The sequence below is a fragment of the Gavia stellata genome, chromosome 4 (genome assembly GCF_030936135.1).
Source record: "Gavia stellata isolate bGavSte3 chromosome 4, bGavSte3.hap2, whole genome shotgun sequence".
Classification (NCBI taxonomy): domain Eukaryota; kingdom Metazoa; phylum Chordata; class Aves; order Gaviiformes; family Gaviidae; genus Gavia; species Gavia stellata.
This window is the reverse complement of record NC_082597.1, coordinates 25,322,171-25,347,710: the sequence shown is the minus strand read 5'-3', so window position 1 is coordinate 25,347,710 and position 25,540 is coordinate 25,322,171. Positions and strand designations below refer to the sequence as shown.

At 38.3% G+C, this 25,540-nt stretch overlaps 1 protein-coding gene across 1 annotated transcript in view; it reads right to left on the bottom strand.

Moving 5' to 3' along the window:
- The window catches only part of ATP6AP1 (ATPase H+ transporting accessory protein 1), a 54,311-nt gene that overhangs the window by 6,031 nt on the left and 22,740 nt on the right, over positions 1-25,540 (bottom strand). Inside the window, exons 7-8 of the mRNA XM_059816090.1 lie at positions 6,046-6,287; positions 5,387-5,440 (exon numbers count right to left, since the gene is read on the bottom strand). Coding sequence (XP_059672073.1) covers positions 5,387-5,440; positions 6,046-6,287 — 296 coding nt within the window. The remainder of the gene's footprint in view (positions 1-5,386; positions 5,441-6,045; positions 6,288-25,540) is intronic.

Here is a 25,540-nt window from a genome sequence, read left to right as displayed (position 1 = left end):
AAACTTTTCTCCTTATTGTATGTTGCTTAATACTTTAACCCTACTTGGTCTATGTATGTATTGCTCTATATAGTTTGATGAAGATTTTTTTGCTTATAGATAGCCACAAAGAGTTTAGAAGAGGAATCTTTTTAGCAATAAGTGAGACTTAGAATGAAATATTCTAATATGTCTGTCCACAATGGATAACACTGTGTGTGGGTTTTAAAATTTGGGGTAATACTTAGATACAATTCTGACAGGTTTGAAAAATAAGCAGTTGTCTATAAATATGGCACAATATAGAATATTTTATGTTCTATAGGGTGTATGTATATATAGAGAGAATATTGTCTGTTGTAGAATATTGCTCATTTGTTCATATCAGTTGCTTTCAGTAGCATGTCATCCACACAACAGAGAGTCTAAACTCAACCAAAACAATGCTCCTTAGGAGTAACACACAAAATTTGACAGGTTAGGTTACTACAGTAATTGAGCCTTTTCTTTTTTTTTTTTCTAATAATCTGTGGCTTTTGATTTACAGAACTTCATAACCCTCAGGAGTTTTTCAAAATGCTCAAAACGAACCCTAGAACTCAAAGTGTCATTCAGGTGAGAAAAGGATGTTTTGTCTTATGGTATTCCTTACGTTTTGAGCCTAAACAGCTCTTTCCAGCTGCAAGCATCAGTGAAAAATAAAAAAAAAAAATTAATTTCATCTAGTACACATTCACAAATATTTATGGAAAATATTCTATTGTTATAGTGATAAAGTTAGAAAATTAAAACACGTATTAGCCTAGATACTAATTGCTAGAAGAAAGGAATCTTTTCCTGATATACAGCACAATCTGAACAGAATTTCCATGGTGGCTCAGCAGCAATGCTACAGGCACTAGCTGAAGGCCAGTTATAAGCACAGAGAAGTTTACTTAAATGTTTGTGCCAACCACAGATGCTGGGTGTGCTCTGTACTTTTGCTGAGAAGATAAGAAAAGTGGGAAACAAGGAAGTTCTTTGGAGGCTTACCATATGAACAAGCAAGTTTTATAATCCTATGTATGTAAGCACAGTCTAAAGTCACCTCCAAGAGAACGCTGTTTCTTCACATTGCACCAAAGACTAAAAATTTTTTTTTTATGTCACTTGCAGATTTATGAGAATTAAGATTCTAATTAGTGGACTAGTCGAGCGTGGTTTACTTAACAATACAGGCTTTTATCCTTAGCATTTTTCCAAACAACTGAGAGTGAATAGCCTCCAACAAGCATATGCTTAACTGATAATTGATGCAACTATAATCCATCAAATCACAAAAAAGATATTCAAACAACAAAAATCAATAGAATTAATTCATTTAGTTTAATATTTTCTCAGATGAGTAGATAGCAAATAGAATGAGAACAATATAGCAAATGAATGACAATGGGAGGAGAGATAAAGATTTTATCTGCAGAACTGAAAATACCTTGGCTTTTATAGGAAATGCTGTGTTCGTATTAAACATTAGAGGCAATACAGGAAGGAAACTTTCACACAGACTTTATGTACTTTATGTACTGTGACACAAACAATTCCTAGTCATAGGCCAGGCTGCCTTTGTGCCAGATAACCACATGAACTCTAAATGCCACCTGTACCAATTACCATCTCATGTGGCTATTCATTACAAGGAGAGATATTTCCAAAAAGGAAGCTAGCTGGAATTACTACTGTTTCAAAGATTCAAAGAGAAACACAGCTGTTAGGTAGAAGACTTTAAAACACAGTTCTTGGGTCAATTCTGTTCTATACGTGCTATAAGCAACAATAACAGTCAAGTATTTATCAATGTAAGTGGGAAAATACTAATGCTAGTAGGAGGTGGGATATGACTAGCTGCTCAGCACAAGGTGGTAGACTAGTGGTGACAAAGGCAGGCTCTGGATCCAGCTCAGGCTGCTGAAGTTAGAGCCTCTTTTAATGATGAATAAATTGAGCTATTTGAATGTGGTCCTTTCTGGTGTCACTTTCTGTCTTCATGGGATGCTCTCCTAAACCTAAGTGAATGGCCTTTACAGGGGAAAATAAATGTAGCCATGGCTCTAAGCTCTGTTCCTTCGCAGCTCTTTGCCCTGTTTGTGTCCTGTTTACTGAGGCAGACTGTAATCTTACCAAAGAGTCATCTTGAACAAGAAATGTAATCAAAGTGAACCAGACGGGGAAAACAGAGGTTGTAATGTATCTCTGTGGGTTTTAGAAGCTCTTGACAATAGACACGCTGGGATAAACAAGGTGAATAAAGTGTTCCTGAATCATTAAAAGATCAATGGATTGGTCTGGTTCTGCTGAGTAGATCTTATTATTTGCATTATATGCCATGCAATATTGTATTATGGTAGCTAATAGAGGCCTAAAATGACATAATTGTCTCTTAAATCAAGAGATAATCCAACAGAAGACAGCACAAATAACCAGGTGTGTCTTTAGCAGAAAGTTTGCTTTATAAAGGCTTCTGAGGTGTTGAGGGTTGATGCCAGCCAGCAGCCAAGCACCCATGTAGCTGCTTGCTCACTCCCCATCCCCAACAGGCCAGGGGAGGGGAGAATAGAAAGAGCGAAAATGAGGAAACTTGTGGGTCAAGATAAAGAGAGCTCAATAAGTGAAGAAAAGAGGAAAAAAGTGATACAGAAGCAATCACTCTCTACCTCCCACAAGCAGGCCAATGCACAGTGAACGCCCAAGCAATGACTACCATGGAAGCTACCCCCCACCTTCTTCCTCTATTCCATTTTTTATTGCTAAGCACCTGTGTCACACATGAAAAATAATCAGTTTAGGCATTTTTTATCTAAATGCCCCGAGGGGCTATTAAAAACCTGGATCACACCTAGCCCGATGGAATAAATCAAATTCTCCTGCAAAACACAGCCAGCCTATGCTACTTTAATTACTCGCTGGGCATGACAGCGGTCAGGACTTCACTCACTCTCTTTTCAAGTCCTCACCTGTTGTGGAGCCTGAGTTTCTTATCCCAGCTTCAAGAGCTGTTTATGCATTTTGGTATTTAGTTATAATGTATTCAAGCAGAAGAACAGGTCAAGAGAAACTTTGTGAGTATTTCTGCTTTTACTACAACAGGCTCAAAGGATGTAAAAAAATATTCCAGAATAAGAGATAAAACATGAACCATTCACCTTTTGTACTGATGTTCTCCTTTAATTTACAGTCAGTCTCTCTGCACAGTTGCTTCAAATTTCTTCTCTTCAGATGCACCTCAGATTCACGACCACATCAAAGTTTTCTCCCAATAATTAATTAAAATTATAAGATTTGAACAAACAGATGACTAAACATAAATCTGAATAATCCTCATTAAGTCCGTATGCGTGCACTAACATCACATTTGATCTTCTTATGCCAGCTGCAGCAATCAAACTCTAAGATAAATGTTTCAACTGCCAAAGTATTTTGTTTCTATAGTAGCATTCTAAGGTTTGCAATTTGCTGTTGTATAGTTGAGCAAAACCTGTTGACTACTTAAAGAAAACAACCCCTCTAAGATCTATCCATTAACTCGGGAGCTAGTTTTGCAGCACAGTCCACGCTCCACCGGATTTTCAAGTGCTTTATGATTCATATTATTTTCTTAGAACTGTAATTTTACTAGAAAGCATGGTATTATGCTGAGGATGGTCACATTCAGGACAAATGTAGAAAGCAACCAGATTCATTCATACAGAAGGAGATTACAGGAGAGCAGCTAAGACCTGCACTAGTATGAGCAAAGACGCAGAATGAAAATCAGGTCACTGTTTTGGTGGGTCTGTCTGTACAAGAGTGAAACAGGGAGCAGCAGACAGTAGACAGAGAAGCACCCAAGCAGCACCAGAGAAAGTGGTATTTTGTGACTTGGAGTAAAAGTAAAGACACAGCTTGAGCAGAGTCTTGGTTGGAGGACAGTATTTTTGGAATGGGATCCAAGGAAAATGTTTCCTTAATTTCCTGTGGTGTTCAGGGAAACGCATGCCCCTTTGATAATTTACAGTATTGAAACCAATAAATGCCAGACTTCATAACCAAGGACAAGTCTGAAAGATCCTATACACAGCTAACTGTAGTAGTCAAAAAAGTAAAAATACTATACTAACAGCAATCTTATCTGTACAGCATGTTCCTTCACAAAGCTCACAAAGCTTGGAGGGGAGATATTAAATAACAAAGCATGTTTGGTTTTTTGCCACCTATCATGGTCTCTGATGATGACTGCAAGTGTCTCTATGCACTCCAAATACAATACAAACACATCAACTCCAAACACATCAATGACTCTCTTCAACACGAGTCCTTCCTGGGGTCCTTTTACTTAAATGTATAATGTCCTTCTATCTCAGTGTAAATAATGGTATTTACTCATTCGTGCTTATCATCTTGGTGCCACATGCCTCTTTTACTCTCCTACAAATATGTTGTTCAAGCTCTGATTTTCTCCTACATTATTAGTTTAAACTTCCTCTCTTCAGTTTCCTTGGATTTCAATTTCCCTTATTCAAGATGTCAAAAGCATTTTAGATTCCAAAAGTCATTTGTCCTTCTGCTGCCCGAGCAAACATCCAGTTCATCCTCTGATACATGCAAATTTCATTCACTGCAAGTTCCCTGGCCCAAGTCCTTCCCAAACAAATTTCAGCAATTAACTGAGGTACCTAAATGAAAAGAGCATGTCACATTATCTTTGCCAGAGCTTAAGAAAATAATTTTAACCGCTCTCCCTGCTGCTGAGGAAAGAACTGAGGTTTGTGGCCCAGTAGCTGTACGGCAGCCCTCAAACAATAGCAGATGCTTTCCCCATCCCTAGAATCCACTAGCAAGAGCAACAGCTGCAAGTTCTCCCTTTGACTTTTCATTCCAAGTCTTCCCATTCCCTAACTTTTCTTCCCTCTTCTCATGGTAGGAGAAAGGTGGTCTTGTCATCCATGGAGCAGAAAAATTACGAGTTTTTGCACCCCTCATTAGCCACAAGCTAGCTCTGACAGAGTACACTGGTAACCCACATTAAGACTAAATACAATCCTGGCCATGCATGTAGACTTCAGCCCCCAGAATTGTTCACAAATCACAGTTAGATTTCCCTGAGACAGCATTGTGGTCTGATCCTATTAGTAAAACAGATTGTTGCATATACTGGTACCTTACAGTATAGTTGTTTACCTACAGCACTTTTTCAGAACTTTACCTGAGCATATTAATATATTCTCTATATAAAGACTGTATTATTGTTCTCCTGCATAGTAAGCCCTTGGAACAGAGAGCAAATTGTAATTTCAAAAACATTTTCATTTAACTCCTCCTCTTTTTTTGCTCCTAATTTACAAACAGGCTTTGTACATCACAAAGATCTATTTAAGAATAAATCGTAAGTTACCTTATCTCTAGGCTGCTGATTCCGTTCACTGGCTTTGTGTATTTTAATGACAGTCTAAGAATAAGAAACAGATTTTTAATGTCAGAGTAGTCAGCTTTAATTAGATCATTGTGACATTTCAATTGGAGGGAATATTCTAAATCAATAGGCAATTACAAAAGTCATATAGCAAAGGTTCAGTACACAGAAAAATATGACAAAATATTTCTAGAGGTTTTTTTACCCAAGAGCAGGTGCTTCAAAGTAAAGGAAAACAGAGATCATGTTTCATTAATGTACTTCCAGCTGAATTACTACCTAGTAACTGGCAATACTCCCCTTCAAGGGAATTTTACAATGTAATGATGATCTCATTAATGCCAGTGGAGATTGCTGTGATTGTGAGATCGGGCACAGGGAAACCTGTTTGGACCAAATATAAACAAACAAGGAAATAAGTAATGGAAGAGGAAAAAGATTGTGAAAATAAGAAGCTGCATCTGAACAATTTTTGTGGTCTTGACTCAATCTTTTTCTTCTAAGAATATCCAATGTAGTATTTTTTATTTTTGATGCTTTAGAACAATAAAATCAAATTAGTATTAACTTGACATTGCACCATTTCTGATTAGTTTTCAGAATCACGTGTATTACGATACAAAATGTCTTCTGCTACTCACGTTGTGTTGATGTCTGAGCACTCAGAGGAAGAAATATCCACATTCTGTGTTACAAATGTTGCATTTGTCAAATCTATAAAAACTGAACTGTTGGCTTTGAGGCTGAAATTACTAGCGTAAAAAAGGATGCATATATCATTTCCAGTGGTCACATTCAGAGGAGGATATGATAAACTGTCTTCGTCCTCAGTGGCCATTAATTGTCGTCTTAATTCCCCCATCACATCAGTTCTTCTAGAAATCTGGAATAACAGCACATTAACAGTTCATCTCTTTTGTAAGAGATAGTATCAGCTGAACACAGACCTTCATCATTCTGTACCCATCCTTCTTTAATCCTCAGTCAACCTCAGTATTTATTATTGTCTGCCTATTTAATTGGCAGTATGGAGACTAATGAGGTGGTGTTAACCTAGGTTCCCATAGTTAGGTGTCCACATGTGAAAACAAGCACCACTGATATTAGGCAAATGAACGTAAAATCATGTTGTTAATGCTGCCTTGAGATAGTAGTATGCATTAGTGCTAACAGGTGAAAGATATTTTCTTTTTTTCACAGAAGAATATACTGAAAGAAATTAACTTTTTTTCTGCAATAAAATCACAAGAAAACTTCAACTTGCCAGGTCAGTGACCACCCCCTTAGTAACAATAACAGTTTTTGCACTCTTCGTTTTAACAGGCGTGAGAGCAGGCTACTGAACTGCAGCAGTGTTATATTTAGACTCTTCTGATGGCTTCTGGAAAAAGATCTATGCCTATTTGACTGGTGTGGTGAACTCCTACAAGAGACTTTACTGCATATATACATTAGCTTTTAAGAGGTTTCCAGGAATTCCCTTTAATAAGTAATGCTTTTTCACAAATGTGCCCAGGGCATCCTTGGTAAAACAGCCCCATTGATATCAAAGGTAAAAGCTAGCTGAACTTATCCCACAATAACTTAATCCTGTTGTTCACATCTCACTCTTCACTTCTTACTCAGTTCATATCTCGGCTACTCCATCTGTTTTTAAGACCCATGTCAGCTTTACAACTTTGTATTCTACAAGTGGCCTCTGCCCTTGGATAACTTTGGGGTACAAAAATGAAAGGCATCACAGGGGTTACCAGAACTATAATTATGTGGAGCTATTGCCTGGAACCCTTTTAATGGGTTTAAAGACAGGCAAGGACCATTTTCCAGCATAGAACAGAGGCTATAATAATCGATTATAACCTGCCTGTGGAGAGGAGCCCCAGAAGATTTTGTCACCTTAATCACTGCTCTCTAAAGGCTATGGGCCATCTGTTATTTACAACGCGTCTTTGCAGATACCTCATTCTACGAAGAAAGCAGAATGGGCTGAATTAAAAAACTTTGAATAGATGTTCAAATGAAGATTGTAATCTTCCTCTCCCATACATGCATAGTTTATGAATTTCTTTCTAATTCAGAGTAGTGCCTTTTCAAATACATCAGAACGTGCATTATTTTAAATGAATAACATTTTCTTTAAAAGAAGAGTGTACAATAAAAGAAAATATTCAACTTCTGATATAAAACTTTTAATCTTCCCTTAGGCTCTCCTGAAATGTAACCATTTTATTTCAAACCGAGAGGAAGAGCTGAAGTCTAAATTATATCCTGTCTAACAATTGGCTGCACTATGTGGGCCCCGCATGTCATCTAAAGAGGGCTTTAAAAACCACCTGCTAATAGCTGAAAACAAGGTTACATTGGAGACTGTGATTGGGCTAACTTGGGGGATTAGGTTTAAGTATCTTAAAATAAAAAGAAAGCTATTAGAATATAATCATGAGACTACAGCTTTATTTCTATTGCTCTGCTGCCAGCACTTTGTCGTGAGGCTCTCACATAAAGATTCCCTTTCGTCTCTGAAAAAGCACATGAACTGAAAGAGCATTTGCCTGTAAAGAAGGGATGTCAGGGACTAAGAAATCCAGTAGTTTCCCTTGATTAAACCTGTTTTAACAAATTTACCCATGCTGAAGAAGGGAGGCAATACAGCTCGCCAAACACATTTCTAGAAGTGGGCTTTGTTTCGGTCACCTTTGTGGCTGAAAATACAGGCAGTCCTGGACTGTGCAGCCCAGCGAGTCCGCGAGTCCTTACTTGCACAGCTGTAGGCAGGCAGGGTGACTGCACCAAAAGGGAGCATGAAAGTATCAGTTCTCTGGAGAAATGTCCCCCAAACAATTACCACCCTGTATATTCATTCCTTCAGCCTGAAGATGCATTTCTGTAAGTACCTGTGGGTGAGGTGATTTAGCACTTTCGAGATCAGAAAGCATTACCTCACAGAGGTTCAAGAAAATTTAGTCTTGAGGCTGGAACCAGGATCTCTGAAACACCCCAACCTGGGACCCACTAGACACCTGGAGATGGTAGTTGCTCCTTCCAGCTGACCTGCAGTGGGAAGCTGAGAGCTCCCCCAGTACATTCCTGCCTCTCTGTTTCAGGTACATTTTCTTATTCTTCTGTTGCTGCACGAACATGAGCTTACTGAATTAAAATGCCCATGCCATATATTTCATGCTAAACTATAAATGACAGGATACTTCCTTGAGAAATGCATTATATTTACACTGAATTCTTGTAAATCAAATTAGATTACTTAGGAACAATCCATAGTGGCAGTGTTGTCAATCATTAAACCATATTTTATTCTTACTGTTCAGTGCCCCCTTCGCCTTTACCTAATCTGAACCATGGGATGTGTGAGTCACTGTCTGCTCCTCTGGATTTATCAATGACATTTCTGATCTCAGGTATGCAGTGAACAATCACAAGACCTGATTAAATAAGATACATTTACATTGTCCTAGAACAGAACTGAACACTGTAATTACTAACTGAACCTGCAATAGAAGTAGCCTGGACAAAATTTTTCCCTTTGATCTGTTTAGCAAGCCTCCTAATTCAGAATAATCTCTCTTGGAAAGGAGAAAGACAGCTGATCTGGCAACATTTTGATGCACCAACATACTGATCTTTTTCAAAGCAAACAGACCTTACATCCAAAATTATTCATTTGTTTTGTTGTTGTTGCCGGGGTTTTGTTGGCTGTTCCAAAATAGAATGGCTAGAGACAAGAAAAAAGATATGGGGCCATTTTATATATTTGAAATTACAACCAAATATAAATCAAACGGTTGCAAACACATACGAAAAAATACAAAATACTGGGAAAATAAAATTTTCATTGGCTGAGATGATGAATGATAATGTACCATAGAAATGGGCTACATTTCACACTAGATTCAACGTGGGATTTTTGGATATCCGTTCAACAGTTGGTTATGCCTTCTTTTTCAGTCTTGTACTTCTTGACTTTTTTATTGCTATGTTTAGGTGTGCACATCAAGAATAAGAAAACTGTCCTGGTGGTGTTTTATTGCTCCTTTCCATTTCTAACAGTATGGATCTATGACCACTCCCTCTTTGTGGAGTTGTTGCTCTTATTGTAACAGCTAGGGGTAGGGGAAGGTCTTTCTATACTTTCAAGGAGAGAGGCGAGGAGGAAGAAGGGTCTGTTCCCTTTCTCTTTTTAGGTTGTATCTTAGCCTAGTCCCTGCCTCCATACTGAACAGTGTACTACATGCATTCTCTGTATATACCCTACTGAGATGGGAAATGGTAATTTTTCCAAATATAGTCATAACACGATTAAACCAGTTGTTGGAATCACAAAACTACATAAAAATCTTACTTTCTATTAAAAAAAAAGTGCAGCATAAGAACCAGATATTGCTTAACAGTATTAAACTTCACAAATGCAGAAAAGAGCCTGAAAATATTTAGGGCATGAAGGTATAGACAAAAGCTCAAAATATATTGTGAAAGAGGAGGCCAAAGAATCCTTTTGGGTCATTTACTATGGTCTGAATTATGAGGTGTAACATCTGAGGAGGGGAGGGCAGGCACTGCAACTGCTGCCATAGTACCCCAAAGACAAACACCTACTATCTGAACTAGATTTTGGTTTTGGTAGCTTGAACTGCATCTACCCAAATGTACCATCAGTAAGTCTTTTGACAGGATACCAAGTTGACTGTACACTTGCATTTTCTCAATTCACTTTAACAGGGATCTTTACAATCTTTTTTCACATGATATAATTTTAAAAATGATGCTAGGAGGCTGCTGTGTGCCAAGCGTAGGGATGCTGCTCCCAGCAGAATGGCAGATCATGCTGCTTGCTGGGGTTTGGCTGTGGCACGTCAGAAGCCACTCATCGTTCACATCCCAGCCAAGTATCAGCACATTTCAAATCCTTTTTCTGAAATTACCATTTCAGTTTCCTTCCCATGCAAACAGGTCAGTTTTCCACCATGTTTTCTAACTAATGTAGCATCATGGCCTCACGACGGACAGCATCACCACCACCCCTGCTAGTACATTAGTTTTTCTGAAAGATACTGTGCCACAAATCTGTGATGCAGACAATGGCTGTTTGCATCTCACTGCTAAAGGTCAAAAATTTGAAAGGCAAGCATTAGAATTTGATATAACCACAAAGACGTTCTTTGCAGTGTCAAGTTTATAAAATCACATGCATAGCAAGGTGTATGTGTATTTGATTACACTTATTTTATTCATCTGTCAGTGCAAGACTGTAGCATAACAGTGCTTTCAGCTGTCAAAATCTAGAACATTAAGCAAAGATTTACCAATTAAATCTATTTTTGAGAGTTTGAACTGTTTACACTTTTATGATTTCTAATGTTTTGTGGGGTTTGTTTTTTCTTCCCCTCTAGGCTATCTTAAAATATAATTTCAATTTTGGCTCTGGATTTGGTGGATCTTGCATTCCATATAAACTTCAAGCAGTCTCCCTCTGTTTTATTGAGCAGACTGGATTCATCCTGGATTCATCCTCTGTTACACCAGAGGGTCATGCTGCCATCCAGAGGGACTTTCATAGGCTGAATAAATGAGCTGACAGGGACATCATCAACTTCAACAAGGGGAAGTGCAAAGTCCTGCCCTTGGGGAGGAACAACCCCAGGCACCGGTATACACTGGGGGCCAACAGGCTAGAAAGCAGCTTTGCAGAAAAGGACCCAGGGATCCTGGTGGATACCAAATTGAACACGAGCCAGCAATGTGGCAAAGGAGTCTAATGGTATCCTGGGCTGCATTAAACAAAGTATTGCAGGTCAAAGGTGGGTGATCCTTCCCCTCTACTCAGGACTGGTGATGTCACACCTGGAGTGCTGGGTCCAGTGCTGGGCTCCTCAGTACAAGAGAGACGTGGACTTACTGGAGAGAGTCCAGCAAAGGGCCACAAGGATGAGGAAGGGTCTGGAGCATCTCTTCTATGTGGAAAGGCTGAGAGAGCTGGGACTGTTTAGCCTGGAGAAGAGAAGGCTCAAGAGGGGGATCTCATGAATTTGTATAATTACCAGAAGGGAGATTGTAAAGAAGATGTATCCAGGCTCTTTTCAGTGGTGCCCAGTGACAGGACTAGAGGCAATGGGCACAAACTGAAACACAGGAGATTCTGTCTGAACATCAGGAAAAACTTATTCTACAGTGAGAGTGACTGAGCACCGGCACAGGTTGCCCAAAGAAATTGTGGAGTCTCCATCTTCGGAGATGTTCAAGATCCAACTGGACATGGTACTGGGCAACTGGCTTTAGGTGGCCCTGCTTGAGCAGGGAGGTTGGACTAGATGACCTCCAGAGGTCACTTCCAACCTCAACTATTCAGTGATTCTGTGTGATTCTGTCCTAAATCATCTACAGATCTAGACCTCAGCATGACCTGAGCAGGATGCAGGATGAGGAAGTCTTCTTCATCACGATGGTCAAAGCCTAGATTCCTAGTTTTCAAAAGATATAGAAGCTCAGTCTTGTTAGGATGTATTTTCCTGCCTACTAAGTGAACTACACATATTTTACCTACTACTTTTTCCAAGTCCTATTGTTTGAATTAACTCATCAGTACAAAATGTGAACCATGAGATAAAATCGATCCAGCACCTACAAAGATATGAAATTAGACATAGTACTGAAAAAAACCACTGGTTCAGAGCAGCACAAAATTTTGAGTAAGTTCAAATTCAGATGCAAGCTTTGATGCAGCACCTACAGTCTTTTGTGCTCTGTTGCAAAGGATCTTACCTACCTGCAACTCTTTTTGACTTTCATTATTTGTAACTAAAACTGACAGAGACAAAATCTCTGCTCTGTTGCAACTGAACCCAGAGGATGTTTAAATTGCATTTTCCACCAGGAATGTTTGTAGGGTGACCTAGTTATACTCAGAACCCCCCAAACATTTCCAGTGGAGACGCTTAGCTTATCAGGAATTACCAGAAGCTCATTTGACTACACCTTTCTTGCTCACTCATTTATGTCTTTCAAGGTGGTATGTTATCACAACTTCAAGGCAGTTTTTCAAATTTGAAATTTTGGTTCATACTCAAACACCTGAAATTTTATAACTTGCATATAATACAGTAAAACTTACATATCTGAAGGCTGCACAAATCCCAAGTAATTGCACTTACAGGTGTTATCAGAACCAGAATTCAATTTCTGAAATTATTCTTTCCTTCCACATTAATTCTCTTCAATGCAAACAGCATGAGGTAAAGCTACACTACAGCTTTCCAGGGAAAAAAAGCAGGTAAAAATGTGCATTGAGTAGATTCAGGAAAATTTAGAAACCTCGTTTAGAAAAATCAATTTTTGTATGTCTGTATAAGCCGCAGTAAGCTCTTTGGATTGTGAGAGCCAAGCCCTTTTACATTTTTTACTCAGACATATTTCCTGTCAACATTAATTAATTTTTTCCTAAGTAGAAAGTTTAAACTGACCAGATTCACCAGTCTATGCAGAAAAAGCAAGCAAGTATGTAGTGTGCTTCTCTTCAGTGAAACACAAAATAGAAAATTTGTTCTAAGTTATAAGCAAAGAGAGAAACATGCTTTAAAATAGAGATCACCTAATTCAAAATCCATGCATAATAGAACTATGACAATAGCTGGCATAAGTATGGACTGGGATACCTGTATTGCTCACATACATATGTGCATTCACACATATACATATACAGAAAGGGTAGAATGGAAATATTCTTAGGAGTGGAGAATTTCTCAGAAATCTCATTCTTTTCCCTGTTGACTGCATGGAGAATGCAGATCTGAGGGCATTTACAAGAGGACCAAAAGAAGAAGCTTAAAGTGGTCATACTTAAAAGCACACACAAATGAAAATGTTTTCAAAGCAGAATTAAGTTTGCATTGCTGAAACTGGAATGTACTCCTCACAAAAAATGGAAATTAAACTTCCAGAAAATGGTCTCCTTCTTATCATTATACTTTCTCCTTTTCACTTCCACTTCAGCAGCTGGTAGGGAATCGTTAGATCACTGCTTGTTATCACACTGAAGTGAATTCTATGCTATTATTTCACATGTTTGTAAAGCAACTGTAAGCCTAACCAAGACATCAGAATAAATGTCAATAGCATGTCCAACCATGCATACTTCTACCTGCAAGCCAAATGTCTCGAGGTCCGTGACGCTCAGCTCCTACCTGGTGCTCTGTATTTCCCAGGGTTTTTCACAAAAGCAAGGCTGGGACACGAATGTTAAAGTCACAATATAAGTCTCACTGTAAGAGGTAATGATCTCACTGTAAAAGATAATGTTCTCTTTTATAATTGATAGTACTGTTATGACTTGAGGAGAGTACCCAAGTCATGACCAAGCACTTGGGGATCTTCTGTTAGAAGGGACAATAACACTGCAATATTTATTATACTGCTCAGTTCAGTGGCCTATGTAAACACAATCTGCAGTGTCAGCTCATATGTTTATGGCTAGATGTGTTTCTTCACAGGCCTGTCCTTTTGCAGCAGTGGGCTGTATAAGAGATCTCTTGAATGTCATTTACAGAGAATGTGTCTACTCTGTGCAACTGAATATGGTGCAGAGATGAGTGAGTTAGCAGGGACCACGCAAGTGACAGAACCCAGAGCAGTGGGAGGTGCTGTGATACTTCTGATACTCATTCCGCTTGAAAGGCCTTAAAATGAGGCAAAGAATTTTTGCATGTATGGGACATACAAGCAGAACCATAAATGCCACAGTAGTCCCAATTTTCTGAAGAAAATTATGATAGTTCCTGTTATTTTCTCGCTCCAATTTTTAATGGATTTTTATACCAAATTTTTTCAGCTAACTTAAGGAAGAGCAAGAATTGGCCTATAAAAAGGTCTTGATTTTAGAAAGTAAAACAGTATATGTATAAGCTGGAGTAGCAGTGGAAGGAGCTGCTACACTTAACTCTCCACCTTAAATTTCACTTAGGACAAATAACCCAAATACAATTATTCCAATGAAAACAATGTCTTGGTCATCTAAGAGAGTGTTAAAACTCATTTACATCCTTTTAGCTAATCAGATTTTTCAACCTAATATACAAAAGAGAAGAAAAAAAAAATCATTATGATCTTGTATTGTAAAACAGAATTAATCCTGAAAGGAATCTACCAGGTGTATCATTCAAGAAGTATTCACTGATGCCAAGCTCCCCAGCTTTAATGTTAGATTTTGGGCCCCGTTTCAGGCAATTCTGCCATATGGATAAAAGAAGCTACAGATTTTACATTGTTTTTAGACTGCTAAGGGGAATACCCACTCCAACTGGTTGTTTTCACCACTTTCTTATGTCCATATGTTGCCATGGGAGATGTGAAAAAGGATTAGGAGCCTTTGCTGCAATAAGAGGAAACAGATATGTAGTGAGGGTTGGACGGAGGTTAGACAGGGGTTTGGTGGGTTACCTAGTTGAAAAATGCAGATTGGGGCCAAAATGTGTTACTCACGGTGCCGGGAAAGTTGTCAGCACTATTTGTCCCAGATGTAGGCTAGTCACAGGGAAATTAAAAATCTGAAGATCCATAAAAGTCTCCCTCCCTCCACTTAATATTTTGATCCTGGGACACTTTGGAGGACTAATCTGCAAAACTGGGGAGCCCGTCTCCCTTTTTTTCCTAACTTGAAGAAAGGGGTGTGGACAGGATGATAGTATTACATGCTACACTTCAAACTTTCATTGATACTTCAAGGAAATTAATTTTTAACTGTAAAAAGTTATACATCATACTTACAATTCCTGAGGTCTGTCTGTAGTAAATCACAGTCTAAATACCAGTATGTTTTTCAAATGGTCAGATTCTCCCTGTAAAAATACTGTGTTCAATGTGACAACAACATTCTTTGCTTTCGGCATCTCCATCGGTGTGTGATAACTCTTTTGGAGAAAACAGAGAAAGCCAGAACTTGCACTGCAGGAACTTGAGAGAGGAGTCTGGCTCTGTCTTCCTAGTTTTGCTGAATCAAAAGGCAAAGGCCAGTAATTCTAGCAAACTGGATATCTTTGACAGGGAAGTTAAAACAAGCATTCTTTTCACAGAAGATCAATAAAAAGGTGCTTACTTCCTACTCTGCTTTCTTGCACTCAGTATCCACTTAATTTTTCTGACAGTAGTGTATGCAAGCTAGAAGGTATATATATAAATGAAACCCACATCAGAAAGTCTAGACAAAGCTAATCTTAGAAATAACGTCCATGCTTTTTTGAAGATTACCATGCTTTCTTTTCTCTTGAGAAACCCTTTTCTTCTTCCAATTTTGTCTCAAAATAGACATATTTCCACCAAAGACTAGTTAACCCTTCCAGTTAACACATCTCAGCCAATGTCATCAATCTCAATTTCATAATTTCCTTCATCTCCTACCAGTCTCTAGCCCATCAACTGAAACAAAATGAGACCAAAGCATGCGACCTTTGCTAGCAGTTACGTGTAACTGCCACCTCTGTGGCTGGTAGTTACTGAAACTTTTCATGATGCTTTGGTATTAAACTTTGAAAAATTGAACTTTATAAGGTGAGGGGTATTAGAAAACAAAGACCAACTTCCTTCCAGCACTCCTGTGGGATTGCTTTAGCAACCTGATGCCTATTGCTGTTCCCACCCTATAGCCAAGCTTCCCTTGCCAGGTAATGGCCAGCCTGGCTGGAGAGTTGGTTCAACCACAATCAGTCGCTCCTGCTGGCAGTTCAGATCCTGAAAAAAATTGTGGAGCAGTAGCAAGGAATATCATTAGGGTCATAAGGAAATCACGTACTGGGGAGGAGGAAGGAGTTTTCAACAGTGAGGAGGTAAAGGGAGATCTAACATTCACCTTGCAATGGTTCTGCTCAGTGTAAGGCAAGAAACCCTCCTTATTCTTTTCCAGGATTTTGCAAGAGATTTGGCTGAAAGCCCCAGATGCAGAGCTGTTAGAATACTTGGGGTTTAACTTTCATACTGTAGTGCACTAAAACATAGAATGATACTTTTTATGATTCATTAAATATCTATCTGTGAAGTCACTCAATCATTTGGGCTAAACCAGAAATCCCCATCACAGAAGACAGCTGCAATGTTTCAATAAAATTGTAAACATTGAGGTTTTAGTAAAATGACAAGGATGGAACAAGAACAAAATATGCCATGTAATATCAAATTTGATGTCAGGCACCACTTTATGTATGGCTTTTACAGCAATGCTTCCATTAACAAATTCAGAAGAGGCTTGTAGCATTTTGGCAGGAAAAGGATATGTTACTTGTGTTTCTTGCCTTTTTTTTTTTTTTACTGGGGGTGTGCCTACCGCTGACACTAAAGACATATGTCATACAACAGCCTGATAATAGAGATTCCCATGCTAGGTTGGAGTGAGCTGGTAAGTCTACATGGATCAGTGCAGTGCTATGATAGTAGGTTGGATCCCAGAAGAAAGAAAGCCTCGTCAAGCTGGGCAAATTTGCCTCTTCTCTTACAGCATCCCAGTACCTCACCAGGCTAACAGTCCGGGGGTTCACTGGTGATTCCCAGAGCCCTCCCACCATTGCCTCTGGGTCTGCTGGTGCTAACACAGGTGGCTGCACAGGGATCTGACTGTACAGGGCTATTTCCTCAAAAGATATTAGCACCACAAGTTTCTGTAAGCAGTGAATTTTCTAATTTGACAACTTTCTAAAAAGAAAGATGCCATATATTAGGTGACTGAAATCTGATTCAATTTAAAGTTGTTAGCTGCAAGGGATGGGGTAATATGGTCCTTGGAAAGAAATAAGATCTGTATTTCAATACACAAACACTCCCATAACAGTCTGTCAACATTTTATTAACACCCTGGCCTAGGTCTTAGCTTTGTCTGCTAAAGCTCTAATGTGCAATCTTTGTGAACAGAAGCTTGCATGCAATTCCAGGTTAAGGGATTTTTATGGAAAAGCCTGTAGGATTTAATAAAAGTGACTTTTAGAGAGAACATTTCAATAGAACTATCCATCACTAAAGCAAGGATATTTTTCTCTGTTAAAGTCATAAACACGTTTGAAAATTACACAAAAAATTATCATACTCTATCCTAATTTTAGAGGCATGTATGCTGTACTTAAGAGTTTAATGGCTGCGTATGCACAATGGCTATGTATGAATAATGACGGCCCCTCTTTTCTGTTTCAAATGGCAGACTATCATTAGCTGATGGCTTTGAACAGAGTCTAATACTTCAGGGGATCACAGGCAGGGTAAGAGTTAGAAAGTAGAGAAAAACACAACCACTACATGCATAAATATAGCAGATCTAGAACTGCACAACAAAATGTCTTCCTACCACAAAACACTGAATTTCTAAAATCGAAATGTTCTGTGACATTACATGAAGTGAATGAATTCTTTTCTAAGGTGAAAAGAAAGATAGGATATGATACGCCAATTGAAACTAAAATTAAATAATCCAGGTTTCTTCTAACTAGTCTTAACTGTGTTACAGATTGGATCCACTAAAACTTATGGGTTTGTTATTCTGCCATCAGATCACACACACTTCCCAGGATCAGGGATCTGCGCTTTACCGATTATTGACAAATTTTTATGTCGTGTTGGTAAAGCATGTCTTTGTTCCTGTAACAGCTATTCCTTTAGCACAGACAATGGAGACCGCAACAGAAATCAAACGGTGCAGGTTATAAATGCTCTTGCCAGTGCATGAGGCATCCCTGTGGTTGCATCAGATGGTTCTTTTACCAGTTTTATTAATTTAATTTCCTACAAAGGGAAGGAAGACAAGAAGTACTGCAGGTAGATGTTTAAGACAAGGCTGCTCTGACCACATTCTGGAGCTACCTAGCCACACAGCACCGAGTTCCTGGCTCTTCAGCCCTAGGAACATGTTGGGAGGAGACACATACATTGTGAGCCTCTGGGTGGATGGGATCATTTCCCATTTCTAACCCTTTGCTTCCCCAAAATGGGAATGCATGTCTGCCTCTGAAAAAGATCATGCCTATGGGCTTTGGTTTCTGGAGAAGGTGCTGAAGACACAAGTCTCTGTGCTCACCAATAGCAATGAATTGGGAAAGGATTCAGAGTTCCCAGAGGCAGCTTGCAGATCCTTAATCACAAGGATCTTGAGAATCCAACCCGTTTCACTGAACTGAAAGTAGGGAAAACTGCACCAAGATTGGGGTGCTACCTACCCGATTTCCAGCTGACACAGTCACTTTTTGTTATGGATTCCCTGTTTGTCAGCAGAACAATGATTTACGTGCAGCAGGCATTTTTTTGATGTGGCAATTATTTTCATGTTCAAAAGTGGTAATTCTACAACAACCTGATAGGTGAGCATGAGGAGGAAAGTCCGTGATCTTCCTTTAGTGGAACTTTGTTTAGTCTGTGGGCTGCCTCTTCTGGCTCACGGCCTTTAGTCAAATAAGTTACATATTACCTTTCACATTCCTGTCCCAGAGAAATGCTATGTCAATATCCCAACCTTCCACTGCCAAGACACAAGACCAGCTAAACTGTGTGAGACCAAAGGTCCACCTAGCTCACTGCCAGTGCTATTGATAGTAACTGGCAGCTAAAAATAAGAAAAGAGTAAATACAAACAATACTTGTCCCAGGATACCCTCCTTGATTTCTGTAATCTTTGAGTTAGAAACCTTCAGAGCTGAAGGTTGCATTCAAATGAATGCGTGTAATAGGATCTTCCTTCCGTCCTTCCTTCCTATCTTTCTTCCATTAGTTCACCAAATCACTGAAATCTATGTACTTTTGTCACCCAAAAATAGTTTGTTTCGTTTCTCTAAAGGAATTTGGTGCTCTTGAATTCCTGTGTTACACTCTGTGAGTGGTGATAATCGTGAATACTGACCAGACATAGTGAGTAATTATTTCTTGTTTAACCCATCCATGTTAGTGGTGGGTTTATTTATTATTTGCCTCTTGAATTGCCACTTTTCCTAGCTAAAATATTTTAATCTCGTAGCTCTACTGTATCACTTTAAAGATGGGGTGGCCAGAATCACACACACTATTCCACTGGCAGACTTGCACTCACCGAGGGCTTAGTGAACTAACTGACGCTTTCTGCTCTGCCCTCTTCCTTTCCAAACGATTGGTAACATCTGCTCATTATTCATCCCACTGCTGACTGCTGGGATGTTCCAAGACATCTACCCACATTCGCACCGTAATCCCTCTTCGGAGAAATAGCAGCCGCTCACCACAGTGTAGTATGCATATTTAAGGTTTTCCTTATGTGTGTTACTTTCCTTCATACTGGATTTCAGCTGTCATTTTATCACCCAGTAGCGCAGTGCTGCGAGTGGTTTCTCCAACTTGTCATTACATCAGCAAACTTTGGCACCTTCGGATTTCAGCCCACTGTCCATACTAATAACAACTCTGTTGAACAGCACAGGCATCAACATCAATCCCCACAGAATCCCATCAGTAATTACTCCCCACTGTAAACAACAATCCTTTATTTTTATCCTTTGTTTCATACCTTTAAATTTTTCATTTCTGCCCAAAAATAATTTCACTTTTTAACCTTTTTTACTGTAGCGACAGGTTCGCTTTTACCTGTGTATTTTATGCCTCTCAGAGAACACTAAATCCATATTATATTAATTCACATATCCACATATTTACTACTTTAGTTTCAACCAATTTTGTCAGTACAGAAGATAGCTCTCCTGCTTGTATTTCTCCAGAGATATGGAGCTTCTTTTGAAACCCCATGTCACACTTGGCACTTCCTGCCGCTCTGGGATTAAGGCCAAACTAGTTTATAATTTTTATATATACATACATATTATCTAAATTATAAGTAAATTGTACATTAGAAATCATGACAATTGATAGTTTGACAGTTTCTTATCTTATTTTAGTTAAAACTTAGGTGAAAATTATCTGACTTTGGTGATATGATACTATTGATTTTATTGATTTATTCTGAAATCTATTCTACTACCACCTCAGTAACAGCAAAAGTTTTTGAGGCTTGATGATTACTGAAAAAGTCTTTGAAGTGAGAACTTCTCTATGTTTCACCACAGAGATGATCAACACACAGACTCATCTGGCTTTGTGTGTCACTCATTTTTCTGAGTTCCTCTTTCTTATTAGATCCAATGCTCACTGAAAGAATTCCTGTCTAATGGATTTTTATTAATAGTTTTTATGTCCTTTGCACATTATTCCTCTGAATCTCGTTAAGTCTGCCACATGATTTTGCACTAAAATTGCAAGAATTTATATTCCTTTTAAATTTCTGTATGCATACAGGCCTTTGCTTTTTGAAGCATGGCTTTATTACTTTTAACAGCCTCACCTCTTTCAATCTGTTGTTTAATTATGACACAGTTTGGGATGTTTCCTCGTGGGGAGGAGGGTGAGGGGGAAAAAACGGTCTTTCAAAAATGCTTTTTGACATATGGTTTGAGCTTTTAATATGTTGTGTTTAAACAGTTTGCATTCCATCTACGAACAGTGTCAGTCAACATAATTAGTGGAGCTTACTGGGCAATTCACCAAATCACAGATACATGGATCATTTAAATCTTTAGGATAAAGTCATATCACCTGCATGCTATGCTCAGCCTCAGTCTTCAAAGACTCTGTTCCTAGAATAGGACTCTAGAATTCCCAGAATACTTACCTTCGTCTCCTTGAATCCAAACTTCCTTTAAGATACAACAGCAATCCTTTACAGACATATCTGCCACTCTAATAAAATTTTACCTTGGCATTTTCCTTCCAGAAAGCTTTTAGCATGTCTAGCAAGACCCAGGACTAGAGGAAACGGCCTCAAGCTGCACCAGGGGAGGTTCAGGCTGGATATTAGGAAAAAGTTCTTTACTGAAAGAGTAGTGAAACATTGGAATAGGCTGCCCAGGGAGGTGGTAGAGTCACCCTCCCTGGAGGTATTCAAGGAGCGTGTGGATGTGGCATTGTGGGATGTAGCTTGATGGGCATGCTGCTATGTGGTGTTGGGTGGGTTGGTTTTTGGGGGTTTTTTTTTGTTTGTTTGGGGTTTTTTTTGGGTTTTTTTTTTTTTTAGGTTGGACTTGATGATCTTACAGGTCTTTTCCAACCTTAGTGATTCTGTGATTCTGTGATTCTGTGAATACGCTTGTTTACAGTTACACATTCCATTTATTCTGTCCTATTTTAGCCTTATACCTTAATTTTATTCTGAATTATTATGTTTTTGTCCTCTGTCTATATATGACTGTATTTTTAAGAGTATTCGTTGCAATTTTTATACCTGCATTTTATCAATTTCTGTTTTTTCCCTAAGAGAGAATTCATCCTTACCTATGTCCTTCTCCACCCTCCCACCCCAATTTTCCTAGTCCTTCGTTTGAAATGCAAAATAAATACAACTTTCTAGTTTGATGTAAATGGGACACCTGTATATGTTTTATCTATGCCTTAAAAAGTTAGTTAGCAACTGAAAATAAAAAAATTGTTCTGATCAGATAAGGATAATAGTTTAGTTCCATGCTGCCCTTCATTTTCCAGGGAAGTCAATAAACATATATATATATATCTAAAAAACCCCATAAATATAAAATGAAAGCTAAAGTTGCAAAAATGTTTAAAGCAAGTGAATCTTAATGCCCTAGTGCAAAGTCTAGGGTTAAAGGTAAACCACTAGTTTTCAGTTACTTCCCTGAATTCCCCACTAACACATGGGATGAATCATACAGAATTGGTAACAAGCATTTCTCACATCCTTAGCATTCAATTTCCAAGCTAATTTGGCTAAATGTTTGTTCATTTTTTTTCCTCTAGAGTGACAACTAACTGGCTTCAACCAGCCTTAAGCAGTTCTTTTGTAATTATTTAAAAAGAGTCTATCTCTATTAAGTAAAGAAAAAAACAACAACTGAGTTAGCTAGGAAATAATTAAGTGTGTATTCTTCATCAACAAGTTAAAGTTTATTTTTTACTATAATGGAATTCTTTCAGTGGGGAAAGGAGAGGATTAAAGGATGAGAATTCCTGCGGTTTCTTCTTTTAGGTTGGAAGCACTGATGCTTTATTATACCATGTCAAACTGTAATTGCTCCTTCAAATATAAAATATACAAAAGTAAATGAAGAAGGCAATTCCTATATTCAAGGATGCATGAGGTAATTAACCCTACAAGCCCAACTCCTGCAAATGGCACTATAAACATTTTTCTAACATTTCATTCATGGAAAGCTCCCATTATATAATGTTTGAGTGTATTAAATGGTTAAAAGCATTCCATTAATCAGAAGCTGTCAAGTCAGTGGGGTGGCTGTTGCAGAGTTTGGTCTCCTCAGAGTGGTGAACTGAACAGTCAACAAAAAAGAGAGGAGTTGGCTGTAGGTGGAACATACAGCACTGCAAAATGTAATGCATTTTTTAAAATTTTTAAAAATTTTTAAAAATGCATTAGGTAGACAGCAGAAACAAAGAAAATACAACCACAAGCACTTGTCAAAGAAGATAAAAACTTGTCATACACTTTTCAGCTGGGGTGCACTTCAATAGCACCTGAGGATACCTTCAAGAGACACTTTTTAAGAGTCAAATGCAGCCACTTGTGCTGCAGATGCCCATGCTACTTATGGCTGAATAAAGTTCCTATAACTCACATTGCTTGGCTCTGAGTGGGATCAAAGACTCAACACACTTAAATACCAACTAGAGCAGACAGCTTGTAGAATGAAACAGTCAAAAGCCCACAGTAGCTGAAGCTTTCTGAAAATGTGGAGGCAGTAGAGAAGGCTTAAACAGCACTTCACCATGCATCTGTAAAAAGTGGAGTCAGCAAAATGAATATCAGCTGGGAAGCAGCCATAAATCTCCTTTTGGCAATATGTGGTTCCTCAGCATTCAATCTGACTGGGAAGAGATAACAACTATAACACTGTCTTGCAGAAGTTTCAGAAGCAAACTTGTAAAAAATGTAACATGGACACCATGAGGATCTGAAGGATGGGAAACATGATGAGATTTATGATTTGAAGCGATTGAATCTTTCAATCACTGCAGCCTTTTTAACCACTGCAATTACAACAGCACAGGTAAAATTAGGCATTACAACCACAAGCCAAAAAAAAACTAGCTAGCAGCAAGTACAAGCAGAGTGGTGACTTCGATCATAGTCCCCAAGAACGCAAAAATTCATATATTCATGAGAACTCCTGATGCAAGAGTGGAACTGCAGATGGGTTTGATTCTCCTGAAGAAAAATAAGCTATCAATCAAATGAATTTCAAAGGGAAGAAAGGTCTTGGCAGGAGAGTCCTCAATTCTTGGCATAAGTTTCTGGTTTTTAATGGAAAAGAAGATGAGAAATGTTGAGTGAGAGTTGTTTGACTAAACCTATATGACCTAAGCATGAGGACTGCCTTTATGGTTGTCAGGGACAAAGGAGATTACAAAGGGTGAGTTTTGCCTCATCCTGCAGCAGTCCCCTACAAAATAGCTCAGAAGGATCATACCCTAAAAAGTCTTTGATTGTAAAGAGAACCCTGGTTGATGACTTCAGATGTAGACATTTACTCTTCACTTGCCCAGAATTAGGTGATACAAATCACTCTCTCAATGTCAGCCCAACTCAGTCAGACCTTGAAGGCAAAGCATTTTAGAATAAAAGTCGCAAGACATGGCATTTGCCTTGTTGGAGGAAGGCAGCTCCTTTATGACATGATGGGATACCCAGAGGAATCATCAACTGGTTAGTGAAACCATTTCGTGTAGGTTACCCAACAGCCCCTGTTTCAGGGTCTTAATTCTGTCTTCCAGCTTCAAATGCTGAAACTGGAACAAAACAAGAACCAGATTGAATAAATCTCCGTCGTGCATTGGGGTAATTAACTGATAACTATGATAGCCCAAAGGGATCTGTGGCTGCACTGACTAAACTAAAGAGCTCTTTCTCATAAAATCAGAAAAGAGAGTCAATCATAGGGGAGTTTTGCTTCCTGTCTCATTAATTCACTTTCTGTGAAGCCAATACCAGTCTGGAATCTTTTCCAATATTTGCATTTCTCACATATATTTTTCTCTGCTTGAGGCAACGGAAGAATGAGCAAATGTAACAAGATGATGCTATGAAGCTATTAACTGCCCAACAGCAAGGAGGTAGAGCTATTGGGAGAGAAGTATCTCATAGCCCCAGTTTTTGGGAGCTTCATTGCATAAAATTCATAAAATTAATTTACCTGATCAGAAGGAGCTGACCTTTTTTTTTTTTTAAACATCATGCTTAAAGCTCATTTCCTTCATCAACGAGAAAAAGCCAACTTAGTAAATGCAAATCTTTCATACTGAATAATTGCTATTGATTTTCAAATGTACTAAGTAATGTAAGTTCTTTTCCCTTATGAACAAAGCCTTTTACTTCTCATGTATAGTGATCTTGGTTATCACTGTGGAGTGACCCTGTAACTTCTAGATCATGGAATATAGTCTTTATAGCTTAAGCAAAGGAAATCAGTCCTTTAGCTTAACGTTACAAAACAGTTCACATCTGTAGTTCAGGCACAGCCAAAGAGATGCAATACACACTAAGAAGAGGTTACGTGCAAATGTGCAGACTGATGAACACTCCAAGGTACTTTCCATTTTGCCTTTTCTAGCTCTGTACAGGAGCTAATAACCTTGAATGCACTGAAATAACTTAAAGTTATTGTAGGGGAAAAAAATATGCTTCAACTGGTTCTATATGGCATTGAATTTAAAGAATTAAGAAAAGTTTAAATTGCTTATTTTTAAAAAATGCAGAACATCTTAAAATACATTGCTTTAATTATTTAAAAGTACTACGGTTGCTCAAACTAAGTCACTTTAATTTAGAAAGCCCGTTGAAGTAGGCATAGATTTAAAATTCAACAAACTTTTAAAATTGCTTGAAAAATTCCTTCTCTTGACACCAATTCTTTCATTAATTAAAAATATTTTTCATTCCAATTGTTCTAAATGCAATTTGCAGCTAAGAATGCCCATGACCCTTTGATTTCAAACAGTAAAGAGCCACAATAATTAAATAATTTTTATTTTTATTTTAGATCTTTGTTAAAAAAATAATGCAGTATTTACAAAAAAGGCAGATCAAAAGTCTTGGACTTATGTCCTCTCCTTAACCACAAGAAA